The sequence below is a fragment of the Malurus melanocephalus genome, unplaced genomic scaffold, assembly GCF_030028575.1.
Source record: "Malurus melanocephalus ecotype Western Australia unplaced genomic scaffold, MMel_1.1 scaffold_529, whole genome shotgun sequence".
Lineage (NCBI taxonomy): Eukaryota > Metazoa > Chordata > Aves > Passeriformes > Maluridae > Malurus > Malurus melanocephalus.
Window position 1 is genome coordinate 361,185 of NW_026623761.1, and position 21,240 is coordinate 382,424.

Here is a 21,240-nt window from a genome sequence, read left to right on the forward strand (position 1 = left end):
TTGAGGTTATGGCTTTTTTGGAATTTAGAATCCTCTTACTTCAGGCCCTAAAATTTCAAGTGAATGTAAATAAMTACCCTGATGGGTCTACTTTAGTAAAGAAATATATATGCACATTTGAGCTTGGGGAGCTCACTTTTCCAAATGGTTATGACTGCATCRCATTTTATACACTAAATACTTCCCTTTGAGATGGTGCTTACAAAGGAAAATTCAGCAAATACCTGCACAGTGTCAGACCCAGAGCTTTACTTTGTAGCTGTGCACAGTATAACAACTTTTAAATTTGTGGTATTTTGAAAAAAGTGTTAAAGATTTACACAGAATGTAGAATGCTTTTATATATACATATATTAATATATGTATTTATATATATATATATATTATTGATATATATTTATGTATTCATGCATGTCTGTATGTGCATTTATATAWATATGTGTGTATTGTATAAACATTTGAATGTAAAGATATGTTTTTCTGGCTATTCTAAATAGCAATACTAATGGATGAAGAATATCCAGAGAGATTAAAACTGAACTAAAATACAGGTAACAGAATTCTGAAGTAAAATAATAATTTTATGTTGTAATGTATTTTAAAGAAATCCATAATTTAGCATAATGAGTTACAACTCCAGAAAGGATGCACTGGAATATCTCCACGCTACATCAGTATGCTTTGATTTTACTAAATATTTTGTTTTCTTTCCAGTTTTAAACACTAGAAAATCAATTATCATGCCAACTTGAAAGTGAGATCAAATCAGTTATCATGCCAACTTGGAAATTAGATCAAATAAACATGGGGTTTCTTCCAAGGTGTGACTCAATTTGTCCTTTACACATTTGTCCTTAAAACATTGGATAGCAGAGAAGATTTCCCAAAAGATTTTTCCTCCAAGCATGTAGCATTCAATTGGCAGCCCACAATGCTTTAAAATAAAACTCCTTGGATTTTTGCTGCCTAAACCTAATCCTTCAAACTACCACATGCTTACACGTATATCCTAAATATGTAAACATTGGGCTYGGGGGTTTGCAAAATCAGGCACAAATTTTGCAGGTGCATACAATGCATTATACCTCTACTAATTCRAAGTTTTATATTGCCAGCCCAAATATTTCTGGTTTTATTTACAAGTTCCTTGACACTTAGGAACAGCCCCCTTTGATATTTTAAATGTGTAGCACCTTTTTCCTAACCTCAAGCCAAGTTTTATTAAGAGAATTAATAKCCCTTCAAAGTCAGATTAAGCAGTCTTAATTAAAAGTCCTCCTTAATTGCATCCAAGACAGGTTAATAATTAGATACCTTTCATGTAGAAGTTAATGCTTTTCTGGTATAACAAACTGGGAACAAATACCTCATTTTGCAACAGATATTCCACTTGACCTCTGTAGTTCGTAATAACAGTGACAAGGTTCTGCCTGGAAATTGGAAAAAAAGGAAACAATGACAAGTTAATAACAATTAGATAAAGAGGGCAGGTTTGGGTTTGGATTTTTTTGTTTGCTTTTTCACATTCTAGACATTTGAAATAATTTCATTTACGATGAAATGTTTTGCAGCGATTTTATGTTAGTATAAACAAAGACAAGTGTATATGTAGACATCATACAATTAAGCCTGGATGTCCCTGGGTTTTGGAAATTATTTGCCATAAAGAATAGGTGCAAAAATCTACTTATACCTCGAGGATAAAAGTTTCCCAAGTTAAAGAACTCCAGTTAGTGATTTGCTGTTGCAGTGTCTATTAAACTTCATAAATTTCCCATTTATTYTAAGGTTAAGCAAGTGCTTAAATACTACCTTGAAAAGAATGGACTTCAGTACATGTTACATTCTTACGGCTACACTTGATGATTTWAAAGGTTTTTTTCTAACCTATATGATTTTGTGTTTCAATGCCTTCGTTCTCAATAACTTCCCAGAATAAAGTTGCAGAGAATCAGATAAAACATCTGCAAAAGATCTGGAAAATCTCCACGTTTCAAAAGTATGTGCTAAGCCCCAAGAATAAAAGTGTGTTATAAAATGGGACTCCATTGTTACATAACCCATGAAACTTTATTTGCATGCAGTTCTCAAGTTTATGTTGTTCAAACTGTCCCAGCAGCTGCCTTTYCCATAGCATTTCCTAAGCTGGGAATTTGTTTTACTTCTGTAGACAGACATACACCACTCTGTGGTTCCATGCCTTTGTCATGCTACAGAAATCACTGCAAAATTTGTACAGGCAGATTGCTAAATCTAACCAAAGCCTGACTAAAATAATTTGGATTATGAAGAGGAGCATGCAGGTCTCTCTATGCTAAACTCCACAACTGGGGCTTCAGGTGGAAATCTCACACTTTTAGAACCACAGGCTCCAAGTGCTATCCCCAACAGATAACCAGAAACAGAGTTTTGCTTTTAAGAAGCATTTGTGTAATTTTCTGTGTTTCAAGCATTGTAATATCCTTGCTGTTGTTCATTTGTCATCTGGAACAAAACATAAACAGGTGCCTTTCAGATCATTGCTAAGGTATCTTCCTGTGTCAGCCTCCTTTGGGGGGGTCAAATCATCAGGAAAGGATATGAAAACCTTCTTTCCCGGTTTTACACCTTGCCTAGCCCACTGATTAATAAGAGACACATTATTACTTCAATAGCCATTAGGAGTAGTTGGGGATTGCACATGCTTTCATGAAAAAGTGGAAATTATAATYTGCATTCTTTCTTCACTGTTTATTTTACACTATCATTTTATCCTTCACTTTTTCTTCCCCTCTGCTCTTATAGCCCCAACTGATCTTTTATTAGGATTCTCCCTCTTCAGAAGGCTTAGAAGGAATTCCCTTTCTCTTTTCCATCCACATTGCATCTGGTAGCTGAATGTTCCAAAAGTATTTTGATTCTTTCAGAACAACGTAAATTAACTATTGTTTACATAGAAATTGTGTGCGTCCTCATGTGTTTTAGCTGGGCTAACTGMACCATCCAAGATTATAATTCCAACTACGGCCCAAAGAACAGGTTTCACGGTACGTCATTAGACTTTAATTATCTTTATTTTGTGGCAAGAAAAGGAGAGACAGCCATTGCACTGAAATAAACACCCAGCATAGAGAAATGTTCGGTGGCCTTCCCTCTGCTAATATCACAGTGCATTTCCCCGAAGATGCCAAATATTCACTTCCTCCTACACGTAACTCTGCCTTCATAGCTTTTTCTTTCCAATCTGCACTAGCTTTATCTAGCCAGGCAGTTTGTGCGTGGAGTAAGTAGCTGCCTGGAAATTCCTCCTGTAATCCTGTTAAATCATAGCTTATACAAGTTGTCGCTCTGCTTTGACCAAATCTTCAGGCATAACATCTTTTTCATAGCCTTACCCAGCTGAAAAATATTTCTGAACATGGGAGCTTTCCTTGTTGTCTTTTCCCATACAGGCAAGTATATTTATTAGCATGGTTAGTCTAAATGAAGAATAATTTCCTAAGTTATAATGCTAGTTCAAAAAATTAGCATATTTTCCATCAGTTTATTCTACCCTGGAGAATTTTTGGTGTAAAGTTGCCATAATTTTACATAATTAATAGGAAACAAATCCAGCAAGTTGTAACAATGATCGAAACACCTCTATTAATGCTATCCTGAATCTCTGTTACATAACTAATAATACCCATATCTTATCACAGAGACATACTTCATACTTGTGCATCTTTATAGCTGTGTATAAATACGGCAAGCCTAACCAACCCATGAACATTTAGTACWTCTTTGATGTTACAGACTTTTTTTAGCTTTTAGCAAGTCAATATGGTGCACAAGTTTTGGAAGGGAAATAAGAAATGCACAAACAACTTAGGAGAGTCAGTCTTAGCTCCCAGCTGGTCTCTAAGGGAGGAGGATGACAAGTACATAGCATGTGCTTACAGCTTTCCCTTTTCAGTYTCCCGGCAGCAGCACCTACACTATGGAGAAATGCTAGGTTCTCCTTCTAAAATGCTGGTTTATCTCCATTCTGCCTCACTAAACAGTGCCCAAACACATGGTTGGACCCACAGAGTTGTGGTGGATGGAATTGTTGGGAGCTGGTCCCATGTGATTATCACTCAGTACTGGGCCCCTCACGACAAGAAAGGCATTGAGGTGCTGGAGTGTGTCCAGAGAAGAGAGCAGAGCTGGTGAAGCATCTGGAGCATGATTCTAATGAAGAGTGGCTGAGAGCAATGGGATTGTTGAGCCTGGAGAAAAGGCACCTACAGTAAATTATCCTGTTGTGCAGACATTCTCTGGGTTCCTAAATTTCATACACCTATAACASCCATATAAAATATCCATCTCTTACTGATCTCTTTATAACGAGAACCAGAATGGAAATCTGGGCCATGCTCCTAGGAAACCAGATGGGTCCTCAGTAAGCACGAGATACCCACCTCAAACAAGTCAATACCCCTCTGTTTTCCTCCATCTGCTAAATGACTGGGTGTACCATTTAAGTTTACCATTGTTGGCAAAGCACTTTATAACACATTGATGAAAAACCTAATAAAAAGTGTCAACAGTTTCTTTATCCAAAAGTGGAATTTATCTAACTAGAATATGATGAAAGGTGAATGAGGAATCTCATTTAGTGTTTTCTCCATCACAGGTCAGCTTTAAAATCAGCTGCACTTTGAGTTCCAAATTAAAACCTCATTATAGTTAGCCTCCATTAAAAAAAAAAAAAAATTAGAAACCTAAAAATCACCGAATTGTGAAAATACAGGCATAATGAAGATCAAACCCATTATTTTTACAGTATTTAATCTCAAAAATTCTCTAACAGCAACACACACATGAAAATTATGACACCTTCAGTCATGGGAATCTTTGGGAAATATGAAACCTCTAATGAAAAGTTCAGCAATAAGAAAAGAATTGGGAAAAATTACACAGAACCAAAAMCCATTGATTTTTGCTATGCAATAACTACAGCCTGAAAATAAAAAGTCTGAAATATTGAACCAACTGTCTTTCTCTGTGATATCATTCCTGTCCCCAGTAGTTCTCAGAACTGTCCCTTGGGGCAAGGAGGATGCCTACAAATATGAACAATTAAAAACATAAATACTGCTGAATAAAGCTGAATAATACTGAATACCAGCTTACTGAGTCAGTCTCCAGGCACAAGTGTCTTCTAACAGCTYTTTCACAGAGAACCTTCTTCGGTCATCTCCACTCTGTGGAAGACAGGTGTACAGTGACATAGATTATTCTGATGAGAAGAACATATATTGGAGAAATTTATATGGTATTTTCCAAAGTCAGCATGGTCTCAATGGTTGCTCAGGATGCTTGGATCTAAAATTTTACTTGGTGAATATTTTATGTTACACTGGATGGTAATACATAGGTACCAGTGCAGACAAGAGTATTCAGGAAAACAAGCTAGGTGTACTTAGAAATAGAACTTTAAATTAGATTCAGTGGGGGAACAGGATGTGCTTGAATCCAGGCAGGAAGCAGCATATTCCAGTGCCCTGYCTGCACAGGAGACATGATGAAGGCAGACCACATGGCCTACAGCATGCATCAATTCTGCTTTGGTTTCATACTGAGGTAGGCCAGAGGGAGAGATGATGCAGAGTTAGAGCTGAGCTGCACGGGCTTTGTCWCTTGAGGCACCTGGGTATTTCTTCCACCAGCTTTTGTAGTGCCAGAAAATAGGGTAATTTATTAGCACATCAACAGTAAGTGGGTGTACAAAGAAAACATCTTTATTGATGAAGATGRTCCCCTGGCAAATAGGTGTAATGAAAAAGCAGAGGCATTCACTGCTTGCTTTGCCTCAGCCTTTAATAAACTTTGGGSTCTCCAGTCCTCTGTGCTGGAAGAGCACAACCACAGCAACAGCGACCTTCCCTTGTGGCCACTGGAATTGTAAGGGGTCAGCTGCAGAGGCTGAATGTTCTTAAACCCACAGAGCCTTGGAGGGATTCATCCTGGAGTACTAAAGGAAGGGAAAGCAGTAGGAAAGAAAAGAACACAGTTAATTTGCCAGGGACTTAGGGCGATTGTCTAGTTTGACTGCTGGATTATGACATCACCAATTATTGATCCAATTTGATGATGGATTCACCTAGCGATAGGTTATAATGTCACAGATGACCCAGCATTCTGTGCCAGCCCAGAGCCCAGGATTTTTCCCAGCCCCAGCACATTCAGGCAGTGTGAGTGCCCAGGAGGAGCACTCTCAGGAGCAGAGGTTGAATGGGAGTGGAAATGTCCCCCTGGGCAGCTGGGAGGTTTTCCTTCTGAAGGATCCAAGCACTTCCACCACTCCCCCAGGGCAGCCTCTGTTCCATTGCTTGTGTGACACGCCGGTGAGAGGGAGCAGCTCCACATCCCGAGCGAGCCCCTCTGCCAGACGAACTCCAGCACCCTGCTCATCTCTCTTGGCAGGACATGGCGTCCACTGCCAGAGAAGACACGGGGCAGAGCAGCTCCRCTGCAAGCGACGGCAGCCTGAGGCAGCACCCCATGGCAGCAGCGCTGGAGGCAGACTCGCAGTGCCCCATCTGCCTGGGGCCCATGAAGAGGCCGGCCTACGTCACCTACTGCATGCACAAGTTCTGCTTCAGGTGCATCCTGCAGTGGGCCCGGGCCAGGGACAACTGCCCCGTGTGCCGGCAGCCCATGCAGCAGCTGCTGTACGCCGTGCGCGGGGACAGCGACTACAAGGAGTGCATGGTGGGCCCGGCCGCCCGCCTCAGGAGGATGGCCACGGACAGGGGCTTCCAGCCGGTCACCGCCGTGATGCTGCGGATGATGCAGGCGGTGCACGAGCAGCAGCGCCTGGCCGGCAGGAGCAGGCCCATGGAGGCCGATGGTGTCCAGAGGAGAGAAGYGGCTGCAGGGCCCTCCGCCGCCCGCTCCCGGCTGCCTCCCGCCGCCTCACACGACATGGCCCCGCTGAGGGACGGCGAGCACGCGGCTTGCCCCGCTGCTCCTCTGGAACCACAAAATGGCACTGAATGACTTTGGCTTCTCAGCATCCCCACTTCTACTGCATCCAATAAACTGCATGGTCCTTTTCAGTATGTGCGGTTTGATAACTGAAGAATGTTTCTAAATCCACAAGGCCTTGGTGGGATTCATTCCAGGGCACTGAAGGAGCTAGCAGATCTCATGGCTGGATCCCCTCAGTCCTCTACCAAAGGTCTTGGCAGTTTGAGGAGGTTCCAGCTGACTGGAAGCCAGTCAATGYCATCCCAATTTACAAGAGGGGCACAAGGAAATAGAACAAGATGGAATGGAATGCAATGGAAGGGAAAGAGAACAGTTTAGGTGGTGGGGACCTACAGTTTTCATGCAGTCCAACTATCTCACCTCCTGAGGGCTGACCAAGATTTAAACCCCATTATGAAGCACATGGTCCAAATGTGTCTTTCTAAGGGACTGATAGACACAAGGCATCAGCTACCTTTCTGGGAACMCATTGTTTGACCTACCAGATGCAAAGAATCCCATATGTGTGACTGATAGGATCCAAAGAAGATTTGAAGGACTACAGCAACAGGTGGGTGTACATGAATTATTTAGTATCTGATTACATATGGTTCATTATTATATACAAGATATGTCAAGATATTTATGTTTCTATGACACTGATTAACCACAAACCTAGTGGAGATTTCTATAATGAAACATATTCCATATCTCAAAATTTAGAAGGATCATTTCGATCAGAAAAATTCCCCAAGAGCATATTATTTCACAAAAATAAAAAGCAGCTGCATAACTTTCTGAGACAGCAGAAGAATCCCAAAAATCTCGAAGTTTTCTGCCTATTTTGTTTTCCAAAAGCCTAGTTTTTTACATCTTTTTATATGAATTCTGAGGGAAGGAAATTTATTTTCTGTAACCTGACTCTAAGTCTGTGACTTTCCAATTCATTTTACAGCCACATGTTTTACATAAAAACAACAAAATTAACTGTGAGCTCAGTATAGACTGCGTCAGATCCTCAAATTCAGTGTGACTGGAGCAGGTTTCAGTGTATCTAAAGAAACGTACAGAACGAAGTCCAGAGTGAAAGAAACACCGCAGCTTTCAGCCCACTGTATCTGACTTCTCTGTTAGGCTTTTTTCTGGTCCTGACAGACTGGCTGGCACTCCTGCCTGCAGGCAGAGCCTCTCCTTTCTGTACYAGTGCTCTGTCCAAGCATGCCCTGGAGCTGGGGAAAGCTCTGTGTCTGTGGCTTATTCCACCTCAAGAGCTGCTCRTGCTCTCTGCTATTATTAGCAAAATGAAGTAACTTCATGGCCTGAAGCTTTTCAGAGCTGTGTCTGTTACTGGAAAGGGATGATCAATAATTCACATAAGGAGATTGTAAAATTCCACCCTTCCTGCTTTAACCTTATTGTAAGGTCCACAAATTCTTTGGACGCTGAATGTTTTCTGATGGRCTGAACTACAAAATCCCTTTAGAAAGTCACAAATATTTAAATAATGGAAGAGTCTCCACCTTCTTATGTTAATTATGTTAATCAGAATGTTAATGCTCAGCTCATTATGTCTGGCAAAATATTAACACTGATACGCTTGAAAATAAAAGGTTTCTGAATTCTCAGGAAATATCACTTCCTATCTGCTTTAGTTCAAAAGTCCTTTTCTGGAGGCAAGTAAGGCTCTCTTTAGAAACCTAGTAATCTTTGTTGTCTCTCCACTACAAAGATTAACACTTTCCTGAGATAATCAAAATGTGGGGCAACTCTGAAAAACATTGACCTCTTGGAAAGACAGCATTCCCTGGAATTTCAAAGTGTTAAGGCTGATAAATCTCATGTCTCAAAAAAMCCAAAATTAATTAAAGGTCATCAACAAGCTGAAAGAACTGTGATTCCATGTAAAGCCCCTGGCCAAATTTCTTGCTTATAACTGCTCAGCTGAAGAAAATTTCCTGCTCTGAATACTTCACAGTAGAATGCCTGCTTCCCACAACAGGAAAGAAAGCAAGTATTCACCTTAAAATATTTTATTTTCTTTTACAAAGGAATTGGGAACATTTAGTTATTTGCTAAAGTTCAAAAGGTGTCTAGTGAAAAAAAAAAGTTGCTCATTACTTGATAGTATCCATTTATATTGGTTATTAAACATAATAGTGACTTGCATGTGTAGACAGGTATTTTTAACTATGCAACTCAAATTCAACAGTGTTATGTAAGGTAAGCAAACGTCATGAAGGTAGCCTCCAGATATAGAGTTGGTGTAGAGTTTGGCTTCCCTAGCACAGAACCAAGCTTTGAAGGTTCAGAAGAGACTCTTAAAAATATCATTTGGTTCCAGTTTTGAGTATTTATAGTGGTAGGCGCTGACCCAGAGAAGTTAAATGACTTTTTGATCTACAAACTGTTTAAGATGTTAAATATCTATACCTATTTATATCTAAATACATATTATACTTGACCTCACTATAGTCCCTTTTTTATGGTCCAGGTAAGATACTGTWCTGAACTTAATTTTTCACTTATGCTTTCCTTCTGACAAAAGAGACAGGAAAAGAAAACCTCTACCCTTTTCTTGCTAGACATCTATCATCTGATCCATATATTGACAGACTTGGGCTATTGTCAGACCTAAGCAAAGCAGGTAATTGGTACTGTCTGTGAACAGAGACAACACACTGCCCAGAGCAGAGCTTCGGCTGGACTGCMAACTTTGGGCTGGAAGGAAACCACAAGTATGAGTTCTCTGATCACCTGAAATAAAACAGCCTTTAATTCTGACAAAACTGATTATTCTCCTGAAAAAGTAACCCTTGGTCTTTTTCAGTCATCTGTTCTYTACAGTTGCTCACTAGATGGAAGTACAGGAGTAAAGCACAGATGGTCCCCAGGACATTTCAGCCACAGTTCAGCAATAATATATGCATTCTCAGGAAAGCAAATAATCTCTCTGATTATCACTGCAGGTTGGTATTAAAAAGATTGGCAATTCTTTTTTTCTTCAGCAAAAAGAAAGAGAAAGAAATAAAGGGTACTTACTGTTCGAGCCAAATTTTGCTTCAAACTACCACTGCAGTGTAGTCGAAGCTGAATGCAGGTGGTTGCCTTGCGAAGACTTTCATGGCTTCCCAAGGTACAGCTGCTGCAGTTTGGGGGAAAACAAGCAAATAAATGGTTATCTCTGCTTGCTATTTCATTCTTTTTAACCTGCTTCCTCTCCTAAAAGCACTAAATTCTGAGTGCAAAGAAGATTGAATAATACAAAACCTGTATTTGGCACCTACTTCTATGAAAATTGATGGGGTTTGGTTCTGGCTTGTTTTCTAGCACAATTAAATATTAATTGCTTAATTTATCATTGACCAATAAGTTCTGTAACAGAACAACAAGGACACAGAGAAAGAATATCCTTATGGAACTGCACATGCTCCYAAACCTTGAGAATTTTTTATGCGTATTATTCAAACCTAAATTAGTTCAATTTAGACTAAGTATCCTGGCTATAAATGCACTGCTGCAGAATGATGTATAGTATCTGATACCCAACTTGAAAATCAAATATTAGCTGGAAGTTTGAAAATCATGAACATCAGGTCAGGTGACCTTTCATTCTCAAAGACATCGAAGTTCTCACCCTGTGCAGCTCACACAGAGGTGGTAAAAGCAGCACTGAAAAATCATATACAAGCTAAGATCAGACTCAGTTGGAGTGGTTCCTACAAACTAAACTGCTGGTCAAGGATGATCCAGCAGCCCATGACAGGGGAATTCCTTAATCTTATTTGCTTCTTTTCCTTTATCACTCATGGCAACTTCTTTGAAGTTATAACACAGATTTGGTTTGTCGCTCTGAAAATTACTTGGAACAAAAACAGTTTCATTTTTTCCCCCCTTCACATCTTGTTTTAAACAGGTGAAATAGTTAAAAAATTATTTCAGAGTTAAAGGAAACACATTTTTACATCTGAAAAAAAAATCCTTTGGGATTAATAGGTAGGAAATACAACCAGGATTTTTGCAAAGGTAACTTAATCACCAAAAAACGTTAGTGTGCATCAACAGTACAGCTCTGGTGTGTGTTCAATTAGATTCAGGAGGCTTTATTGAGCCTTCAGCCACAGAAGCACAAAAAGGGAAATTCCATATTTATATGGTTTTACAACACGTAAGTTGTTTCAGAATTCCCTGGACCATGAAGGAAAGATGATTCTTTTTTTGTTTGTCAAGGGTCACGAAGAACTCAGAATTCAAAAGTAAAACATATTTCTATCTAAAAGGGCTTTTTGATGGAATGTCTGAATAAAAATGGCTGGTTTTAGTTAAAAAAACAACCTAAAACAAAACCAAAATGCTCTTCTATGAAGAAATCATGGAAAGGGTGACTTAGATGAGACTGGTATCTCACATGGCAGCAGAAGTCAGTCCTCAGCACAAATGAATAGACAAATGTGATTGCCATTCAGTGCAATTTCAATTCTACATCTTGTAAACACTCTGCACTCACACTACACTGTAGTTAAGTAAAATGCAGATTCTCCATTTGAGGTAACAAAAGGTGTAGTGTATACATAGGATTTTTTTTTTAAATAAACCTATCAAACATCACAAGAGAAAAAGTAATTTCCATCTGATAAAATAAATACCTATAGCAAGGATCGCCTCTAATAGCACTTCCATACATTTGCAAAATTTCTTGATTTCAAGAGCATGAAGTACAGATGTAATTGGCAGAAGTGAATACCACCACAGTGAAATACCTGTATTGGTGAGAAGCGTATCACTGTTATAGCTAAACCCTTCTCAAATCCTTTTCCAAAGAAAAAGTCCAAGTCACTAATTCCAAGTTCCTGGGACTGTTAGCAATGCATACATTCTCTTCTGTTGCTCCTCAGCTCATCTCTGTGTTCTGCCTACCCACAGCTTTCCTGGAAATCCTTCCTCTCCTCATTTCGCTTACTCATGTCTGTCTCATGACTGTAATGGTGAAGTCCATCGTGATTTTCATCCTTTGGCTAAGGAATACATTTAGTGCAGTGCAAGCTGCAGATTGTGCTCCGGGTGGTGGGAAAGGGCAGCACCCCAGACAAGAGGCCATGAACTGGCAGACTCTTCACAACAAAGGGAGTGTGACTCGGAAACTTCCGTAACACTTTAGAATTCCCTCAACATGTATTTTTTTACCATGTACTTCACCATTACTCCTGCTCTTTTCATTCTGCCTCACTATCAGCCTTTGGATAGGCACGGACACAAGAATATTACAGAGAGACACATCAGAGTCCTGAGTCACCTTTTCCTGATTACACAGTTTCCTACTGCAATGCCAGTGATAGAATTGGTATAGCTGTATCACTGTTGATATAGCTGTATCACTGATGAGCTGTGATACCTCACAGAGGAACCATACCCTCCTATGAAGTAACAATCTTGAACCACAGATGTATAAAATTCATCTTTTCTGAGTATAATTTTTCCATGTCCCTGTGCTTGCAGGCAAAACAAGTACACCAAGAAAAGCTGAATTTTGTGATTATAACTACACTTACAYTAGTGGTTTGTGCTAGTTCTGCTGTGCCAAGCAGATAGTATCCATCAGCAAAGCCTTTATTGACACAGCAGTGCTGCCTGAAATACTGCAGTTGACTTCATGAATGGATTTAACGTGCATAAATACAAAGAGAAAAGTTTTCACTGCTGTTGTTACATAAGAGACTAGGCAAAATGGGTTAATGCCTCAACAAAAAAATGTGGAAACTTGGTCTAGATGAAAAGTGAACTACAAAGAAACAGAAGCTGAGTTTTGCCACAGATTGACAAACTACCTTTTAGCTGTAGGCCAGGCAGATTTGCTACCATCCCAGTACTACTAAGACAAAAGTAATGTAACCCTTTTGGAAGATAACATRATTATTAGTAACTGGTTTACAGTGCTCTGAGCTCTGTAAGGGAAACAAAAATGAAAGAGTTACAACCTTATTAACTCAACAGTTTCCCCTTATTTTCTTCTGAAATTACAAGGACAATATAGCTTTGATGAGAATGCCATGAAGAGAAATACAGTTTTTGTTTTTAGGAGACATGGTAAATGACTGGTCCAAAATATCACAAAATTATCTAAATATAARGAAGAGAAAATACCTGTCTCTTGAGACTGCCTCCCTGCTTGCTTCCCCACAGCAAGTTGCTCTGATGTGYTACAAGTTCCAAATCCTAACACAGTTCAATCAGACTATTTTTTTTAAGTAACTCAGCTAAGTAGCATCTCTGAATGAGAAACTTAATCTGTAGCGACAAGAGAAAATTAAGTTTATTTTTCAGAAAGAACATATTCATCCAAAGGTGCTTTCTTCTTATGATTTCAATCTGCATGATTATGTCTCTGTCAGTCTATAATTAATAGCTTAGACTTCAGTTTGAGTGAAAACCAATTTTTATTTCGGATTCAATTACCAGAGAACAGAATTAGTAAGACAAAAAAAATGTCACCAATAAGGTCACAGGCARGCATGTTAGAAGAAAAGAAAAAAAGATAAGCATTTAGATTTTTCAATTCCATCCCCCTGCTCACTGTGGTGGCTGAACTGCAAAGCAATAAGGTAACTGTGAAAATTATATCATCTGAGAGTGTGGATAGAGCTTTAAATACTCTGATGCCTTAGAATAAAAGGATGTTTAAAAATAAAGCTTGTAAGTATTCTTGTACTACATTTCATTGCTCATTTACATTACTGCAACCTATTGCTAGCACATAAATCAATTTAAAAATACAGAAATTTTTTAAAGGTCCTTATTCTTATATACACTCATGTGTTTTGTTGTATTTCTCAAGGATGCCCTGAGATTATAGCCTGYTTTTCTAAAAATGGAGGATTGATTCATTGCTGACTCATGAGAAGGRTTGGTTTTGGCATTAAGAGCAAGAAGTTATTTGATAAATTATGTGTAAACACCTTGTAATTTACTTTTATGTAATATTTTTTCATGAAAGGCATTATCAAGTCATTTTTAGGGGTAGCCATTCTAAATATAAGGAAAGACAGGGAAGTGTGAGAGTAAAATCTAGAAGGTTTGAGTGATGGGATGAAAATGAGAGCCTGCARGTTGCAGCAAGGCCAGGTTTCCTGTACTACACACAATGAACTCAAAAACTAGAAACTAAATGAGATTCCAAATTAGAATTCCACAGATGGCTCTGTTAATTACAGACTGACCTGCAGTCTATATGCTACCTTCTGATACTTTTAAAATTTGGGTATTTCAAATCTGATATTCTACTTATGAGTCAGGCAGGATGTAAGCTCAAGGACCTCTATGTAGGAAGGGAATAATGGACAATGAAATCTACTGGTGCTGAGTGTAATGGTCATTAGCATAGAGGGTTGTTTTGTTGGGKTTTTTTTTCCATTTCATTGAAAGCTAAATGGATTCTAAAAATCATCAAGTCTTTCAGGTGCTTCTGCAGGAGGTGGRGTGAAGTGCTCATTAATACAATCCGATATAACAGTAAATGAAAGCTTCTGACAGATGTTCACAAAGCTGTCTGCTTCACTAAACCACTCTGGTCTGAGAMCATTTCATCAAATCACCATTTTGCATTCATTTTGGCTTTTTTTTTTTCTGAGTTACAATACAGCAGGAGCAGCAGAGTATTTATTCCCTTTGCTGTCTCAGAACTTGGGGAACTTCTACTGGAATTCATCCGTGAACAGACTCCAAATACTTTTCTRGGGAAGAACTCCGTACAAGTCCATCAAATCATTCTGTTAGCAAYATTGGGAGGAAACCAATTTACACTTAAAGATAGCCCTCACATAYGAAAAGTTTCACCCTGAGGCAACTCCTCAGGCCATGTTAAACTACCCRAGGGATTCTTATGGTCTGGGGTTTCAAATTTCAGTTGCAGGGCTCTGTTGAAGAGGCAGAAGAAAGGGAGCTGAATTTAACAGCACAATATAAAATTACAAGCTGCTGAAGTTCGAAGTACAGCTCAGTACTTTCAGCACACAGTGAAGGTGCAGAGTAAGAAAGCTGAGAACATTATTGACCTTKTTTCACTGCTAATGAGACATGCAGAGATTCTCCAAGTGCAGGAATTCACTCTGCTATTGATGCATTCTCTCCAACAACGAAAACAAAACTCTTTAGCATGAGCTCACACTGAGCTYACCTTCAGTACAATGGCTCATTATTTCAATTTTTTTAGCAATTACTTTGAAATCAGAAGAGCATCTTGAAAAAAAAAAAAAATTAAAAGCCCCAGCCTCCTTCTGTAACTAACAGATCTATGTATGACCTGCTTCCCTGCTTAGCGTTTCTGGAGTTCTAATGATTAACACAGCATTCTGCTGTTCCAGCTTCTGTTTTACTGAGATTGGGATGAGAGAAGAGTGGGCTCAGCGATGTTGAAGAGGCAATYTTGGCATCTTTAGTTGCCAAATGTAATTCACTATAAACATCTGAATATTTGGCCCGAGCCTGTGTAAGAGYAGAAGTGCTCAAGCTGGATCCAGAACAAAGCTAACTTAGTGTGACACTTGCTCTCATAACTATGTACTTCCATAAATCAAACTAACTTGCTCTAGGCTTGCTTCAGGTAATTTTTGCACTCTAAACATCACTGCTTCTAAAATCTTCTCTTTCAATTACGGACATATACTATTTTATCTAATACTTTTTGCACCTCTAACAAATTAGCTGTGACTCCTGCAGTGCCAGTTTAACATGGTATCACCAAGCAGTGCCAACTTCACCCCTTCTGCTGAAAGTCAGTGCCTACACAGCATGGCTGACAAGTGCCTGCACTTTAACTGCTTCAACACAAAATCTGCTCACTTTTGCTGACACCTGAGTTTAAGCTGCCAGAGGGCAAAAAAACAACTATCTGAGTCCAGTAGTGCTTTCAACCACCACAAATGCTTACCTGGATTAATGTGAATCAGGGCATTTACTTCCCTACTGGCAGACTACATGCATTCAGAAAGACCTGCTCATATGTATAATGTGCTCTTCTTTAACTGCCATTCAGCACCAMGGTGCTGACTTCACTTGTTTTGATACTACTGCAACTGGATATGAAGAAAAATCACCTGCTGTGCAGCTGCATAATACTGTTTCTCCTCTCTTTGGTGATTCCTTTGAGGTTTTCTTGTAACACCCCTATGAGATTGTGGAAGTAGCAGCATCCTTGTATTACAGGTGAGAACGCCCAGAAGGACAGCAGAGTGAAATTATTAAAGGCTGCACAAAGCTCACATAAAAGAGTCAGGAGCTGCATCCTTACACTGGAGCACAACATTCTCTCTGCAGAATACAAGTGCCTCGTGTTTCAGGAGTTTCAGAAACTCCACATGAAGTGTTTGGAACCTAATGCCCTACCTCTCCCCGTGGTTCTGTTTACATGGCTCGAGGCTTAATGAGGTACTTACTTTTGTAGGAATTCATCAGACCCATAAACACTCAGAAGGCATTCCTCCTGGGCTGGGTATTGATTTGTGYAACGGAGGATCTCTACAATTAAGTYGTGAGTGATACAGCCAGCTGTAAATAAAGATAGCAAGGAAAATTAATAGGAGCTTGATGGAGAACTCCAGATTACATACTTGAGCAAGGAAARTAAGGGATTTTTTTCTGTAATTCCTAACAACTGCTGCAGACTAGCTCCATCAAGAGGAATTAGATCAAGACACACTTGATTTTATTATTTTTTAAAATTTTGCTTTAAATATTCTATGTGACATGGAATCCATGTCCATTTAGAGGAAATGAGCAATTTGTTGGGCAGCTAGAATGAAGAAGAGATGAGCAGCACTCCCAGGAGGAAAGGAAGAGACAAATGGCAATGTAAAAGATTTTTTTTTTTCATTTTCCTGATGAATATTTTGGTACACTTCCAATGATGCAAAAATTGACTCTSTAGCCACTTATGACACAAGAAGGCTCCAGAATTTTAATTGGCATTGTTTCTGCTGTGCACACCTTTTTAGCCATAACAAAGAAGTAAATTAATACTCTAATGTATTTTATATAAATGCAATATATTGTATTAATATAATTTAATACATGTATAGACATACAGTAGTGTAAAAATGTATATAATCCCTATAAATTAGGAAGTTCTATGTCAGTTTGTACAATCTACTGTTCAGAAATAATTWTAGCATTTTGAGAATTTTCTCCAGTTCTACTTCAGCTTTTTAAGGCATTTTCCAACACTTGCCAATACACTTCTTCTCTGTCCATTTTAGAAGAACTGAGCAAAAATGGAAAAGAATAGTAGTATAATCTAAAAATATGTCTGATAACTGTGCTCCTATGTTTAAGGGGATGGGGAAGCTTTAGAGAACAACCGACATTTCTAGGCAAGGCGTTATGACAGAAAAAAAGCTGAAATAAAAGAGTAGGTTACCGTAGCTTGCCTTTTGCTTTGCTTTGGTTTTCCCCAGAGAAAAATGAATGCATGAATGGATTCAAAAGCTCCTTCTGAAGATTTTMATTTTCTTTGCAAGACTGGTTTGTTGGTTTTCTTTTTTCTAAAAAAGCCACTTCAATTACACATTTTCTACTGGTTTTACCAGTTTYAAACATTTCGCCTTCTGAGAACTCATCATTTTAAGCAACTCCTCATAGCTGGTTTGACAGATAAACTACAGTGCTTGTTGGCTAAATTTACACAGACCAGAAAATGAAAACTGGCACAGCATCTTGAATTAAAATGTAACATGTACTTTTTTGGGGTCACTCACTGAAAAAAAAAAAAATCTGAAACTTGCTAGTATCACGCATTTGCTCTCTATAGACCCATTTTCCTTTCCTTGATCTGCCAAATGTTATTGCCTAACTTCTTCATATTAGGTGGGGCAAAAAAGAGTACTCTCTTACCCAACTTTAAACTTATTGCTTACCTAGTCTAAGCAAGTTAGGATAACTAATAAACAGCCTGTTACAGTCAAATAATTCCTTGACAACTGAAAAAAATTATTCATGAAAAAAAAGAGTAAAAAAACCCTATCACTTAATGAAGCAGCACAGAAGAGAKGGGGAATAAGATTGAATTGCTTTTATTTTTGCATATGTTGCAGAAATAAAAATTACTAGATTTGGAATTAAAGACTCTCCCATTAATCACAGATGCAGGATGCACCAGAGCAGTGGCAGCTTCTCACAGTCATTAATGACAGAATAATTCAGGTTGGGAAGAACCTCTTCCCCTGCAAAGATGGGTTAACAATGAATTCAGATCACCTTGTTCAGAGTTTTGTCTTACAACACCTTAAAAATCTCCAAGCCCGGAGACCCCACAAACTTCATGGGCAAACTGTTCCAATTCTTAAACATTCTCCTTTATTCTTTCCATCTACTTGAAAGTTCTTCTTTTATTTTATGACTGAAGTGCTTCCCCAGACCTGTGTATAACCTCAATCACTTACCACATTGTGTGAGAAGTAGAGGATGTGGTGAAAAGTCTGTCCAAATGCTGAATCTGAATTTTGTTCCACCCAGGATATGCTCTGGGAACCTTGTTGCGATACTCCAGATTTTCCCAGTATTTGTCTTCAAATCAGAAGCAGGATAGGCATTTCTGATTCTGCAAAGAATACGTGAATAAACTGTGTCTAAGAAAGGTATGCATTTTTGGCCTTTTTTAAGAAGAAAACAAAAATTCTACAAGATACAAACGAAAATATGTATTGGTTAAAGGAATAAAATTTTGTGGAGAGAAGTGTTAGCAACTCAAACTCTGTTTTCATACATTAGTGAGATGCCAGATAGCACACATAACTACATCTGTTACTTTTAGGGAAACCTAGAATCAGCAAAATCTTCATGAAATTGACAGAATCACTGCTGAGCTTTCACCTCAGTGAAACCAAAAGGAGTTTAAACAGAGACTTCAGTGTACACTGAGCTCAGTAGAAATAATAGTGCTCAAATATGTACTTAAATAACAGAGTTTTAACATAGAACTAACCAAGTGCACATGCACAGACAGCTGCAGCTAGGACATCTGGTAMAAATGAATACAGGAACATGCTTCCTATGCAAAATCTTAAGAAGTGTCTATTTCCACAACTCTCTCAAATCCTCATCATCAAAACCCTGGGTATTTATGTAAAAGTCTGTAGAGTGCTGTAAAGGTTACAGTCATTGAGTCCCTCTGATATACCATTAACTATAAAATACCTTGCCCCTCCCTTCCAATTACCATAGACTTGCAGAAACTAACTCTTCCTGAGGTCCCATTTCCTAACGAACACTGGTCACAGGTATTATGTCTGTCATCTGGGATTAAACTTGCTTTTTAAGCAAATTCACTCTGCAGCTGCAGGTAAGGAGACATATTGTACCAGCTGAATCTTTACATGTCACTAATTGGCCTGAACAGCAGCTAAACCCAAACATCCTGAACTAAGCATCCTGTGTTCTCTTTTGTTTGTCAGTTCAAGCAGCATTTTGTAGCTTCTGAGTTGGGAGTGCTTAAATAATGTCTCTGGTAAGTGTATTGTGAACCCCAGCCCTCTCACATAAAAGTCTTCATTACTGTGTTACCTCCAGCCTCAGAGCAGCTGCCCAAGTCTCTTAAACAACCATGTGAACTACTCTTTGGTGCCGTGTGTTTCTACAGCAAGAGGAGGAAAAAAAAAAAAAAAAAAAAAAGCCTAGGCTTCCAAAATTAATAATCCTGTGAAGCAGGCCATTTCTTATAATGAAAAGCCAGGGGGCTTGGTGCTTCAGTGGGGCGAGAGGAAATGAGGCTTGACAAGGGTACCTACAGTACAAGGTAGATTTATACCCATGGTTAGAAACCATTATGCTACAGAGGCTGTTTGGGTGACCTATGTAGTTGGTGTCAGTCTATTTTCTTTGTGCTTTCCCTCTGTGACATGTTTCTGCAAGAAAGCCAAGGACTGAATAAAACTGGAAACTTCACTACCCTTTATCCAGCATCAAATTACCAGGCTATGTACACATTCAGGGCATGAATCAACTTACTGGCAGTCATTTCAACACTAAGCAAACGTCATCGCCTTCCCTACCCACATGCTGCTTATATTTTAACAAAATATGGGGACAGAAATTTGGTTTTTATGCTTTTCAGATAAAAAAAGCATTTAGTTTCTGAAAGTGTTGCTCATTTATGGCCATCTACCATCTTCACATGAATAGAGGGCTTCTGATCTGAGCAGATGGGCAAAACATTGCAAAACTTTGTTCAGGTCTTCCAAAGTGTATTTGAACTATTATAAAAGTATGACACTAAGAAAAGCTTGCCCTACTTGATTTCTGTGCTGCAACAACTCAGTGTGTTCAGAAAGTACTGACATTTATAGGGATTTGCTATTTCACAGCATTTCATAACATGATGTGTTTCTCTGCAGTGCAAAGTACATCCTGGAAGACAGTGAGAGGTAGAGAAACTCTGCATTTTGCAGCACTGAACTCTGAGACTGTCAGCTTGGCATCTTCTGGTCTGAATCTTGCTTTAGGATGCATTCTGAAGCCACCCATGGATGACTGCTCACTCTGTTCATAATTGTAGAAGTAACCTGAGAAAGGGCTTTTGAAAGCTGATTTACAGTCGTGTACAACCAAATGTTTCAATTATAGACTGCTACCTGTACAAGTATCACCTAGAGACAAACAGGATGGGTTTCTGTTTGAGCTACAAGCTGGAGCTGCAAGAATGCATGACACAGAGCCTGAATTATGCATCCTGCCTCTGACATATGAAACTGCCAGCAATTGAGATTCACTGGTGACTGGAAGGATGCTCATTTGGCAAGACTGAATACGTAAGTTATTTGAAAATTTATGACATCTTCTGGTTGCTGTGATATTTTTTTCCTAAAAGTCTTTTCTACTTATTTAATAAAAGAAAAGCAAAAGCTGTTCTTATTTTCTTTTTAAGAGCACTTGCTTGTGACACACACAAAACAAGCTCCTGCRAAACAGGAATGGCTTATTCATATTTATCTTTTTAGCTCTGTAGATAAACTCATCTATTCAAAAATCAATAGAAAGCTTTTCCCATAATTAGAATGTTTAGACATTAAAAAAATCTGAATAGCTAGGAGGAAAGCTGTCATGTGGAATGTGCTTTCATGCATCTCATAGTAGAAGAATTTGGTTGGGGCTCAGCCTGATGAATCGTGGAAAAGGAAACTGAGACATGTGACTGAATATGTTTCAGAGCTGACCATTCACCCCATATGAATTTATAATACAGTTACTCTTAATTTCAGTGCAACATCAAACTGGGGTTTTTTT

The 21,240-nt window shown here is 38.8% G+C and overlaps 1 protein-coding gene across 1 annotated transcript in view; it reads right to left on the bottom strand.

The window, feature by feature from the left end:
• Positions 1-21,240, bottom strand: part of PIK3C2G (phosphatidylinositol-4-phosphate 3-kinase catalytic subunit type 2 gamma) — a 190,474-nt gene that overhangs the window by 156,113 nt on the left and 13,121 nt on the right. Inside the window, exons 5-9 of the mRNA XM_057381792.1 lie at positions 18,402-18,559; positions 16,401-16,512; positions 10,015-10,117; positions 5,137-5,207; positions 1,367-1,430 (exon numbers count right to left, since the gene is read on the bottom strand). Coding sequence (XP_057237775.1) covers positions 1,367-1,430; positions 5,137-5,207; positions 10,015-10,117; positions 16,401-16,512; positions 18,402-18,559 — 508 coding nt within the window. The remainder of the gene's footprint in view (positions 1-1,366; positions 1,431-5,136; positions 5,208-10,014; positions 10,118-16,400; positions 16,513-18,401; positions 18,560-21,240) is intronic.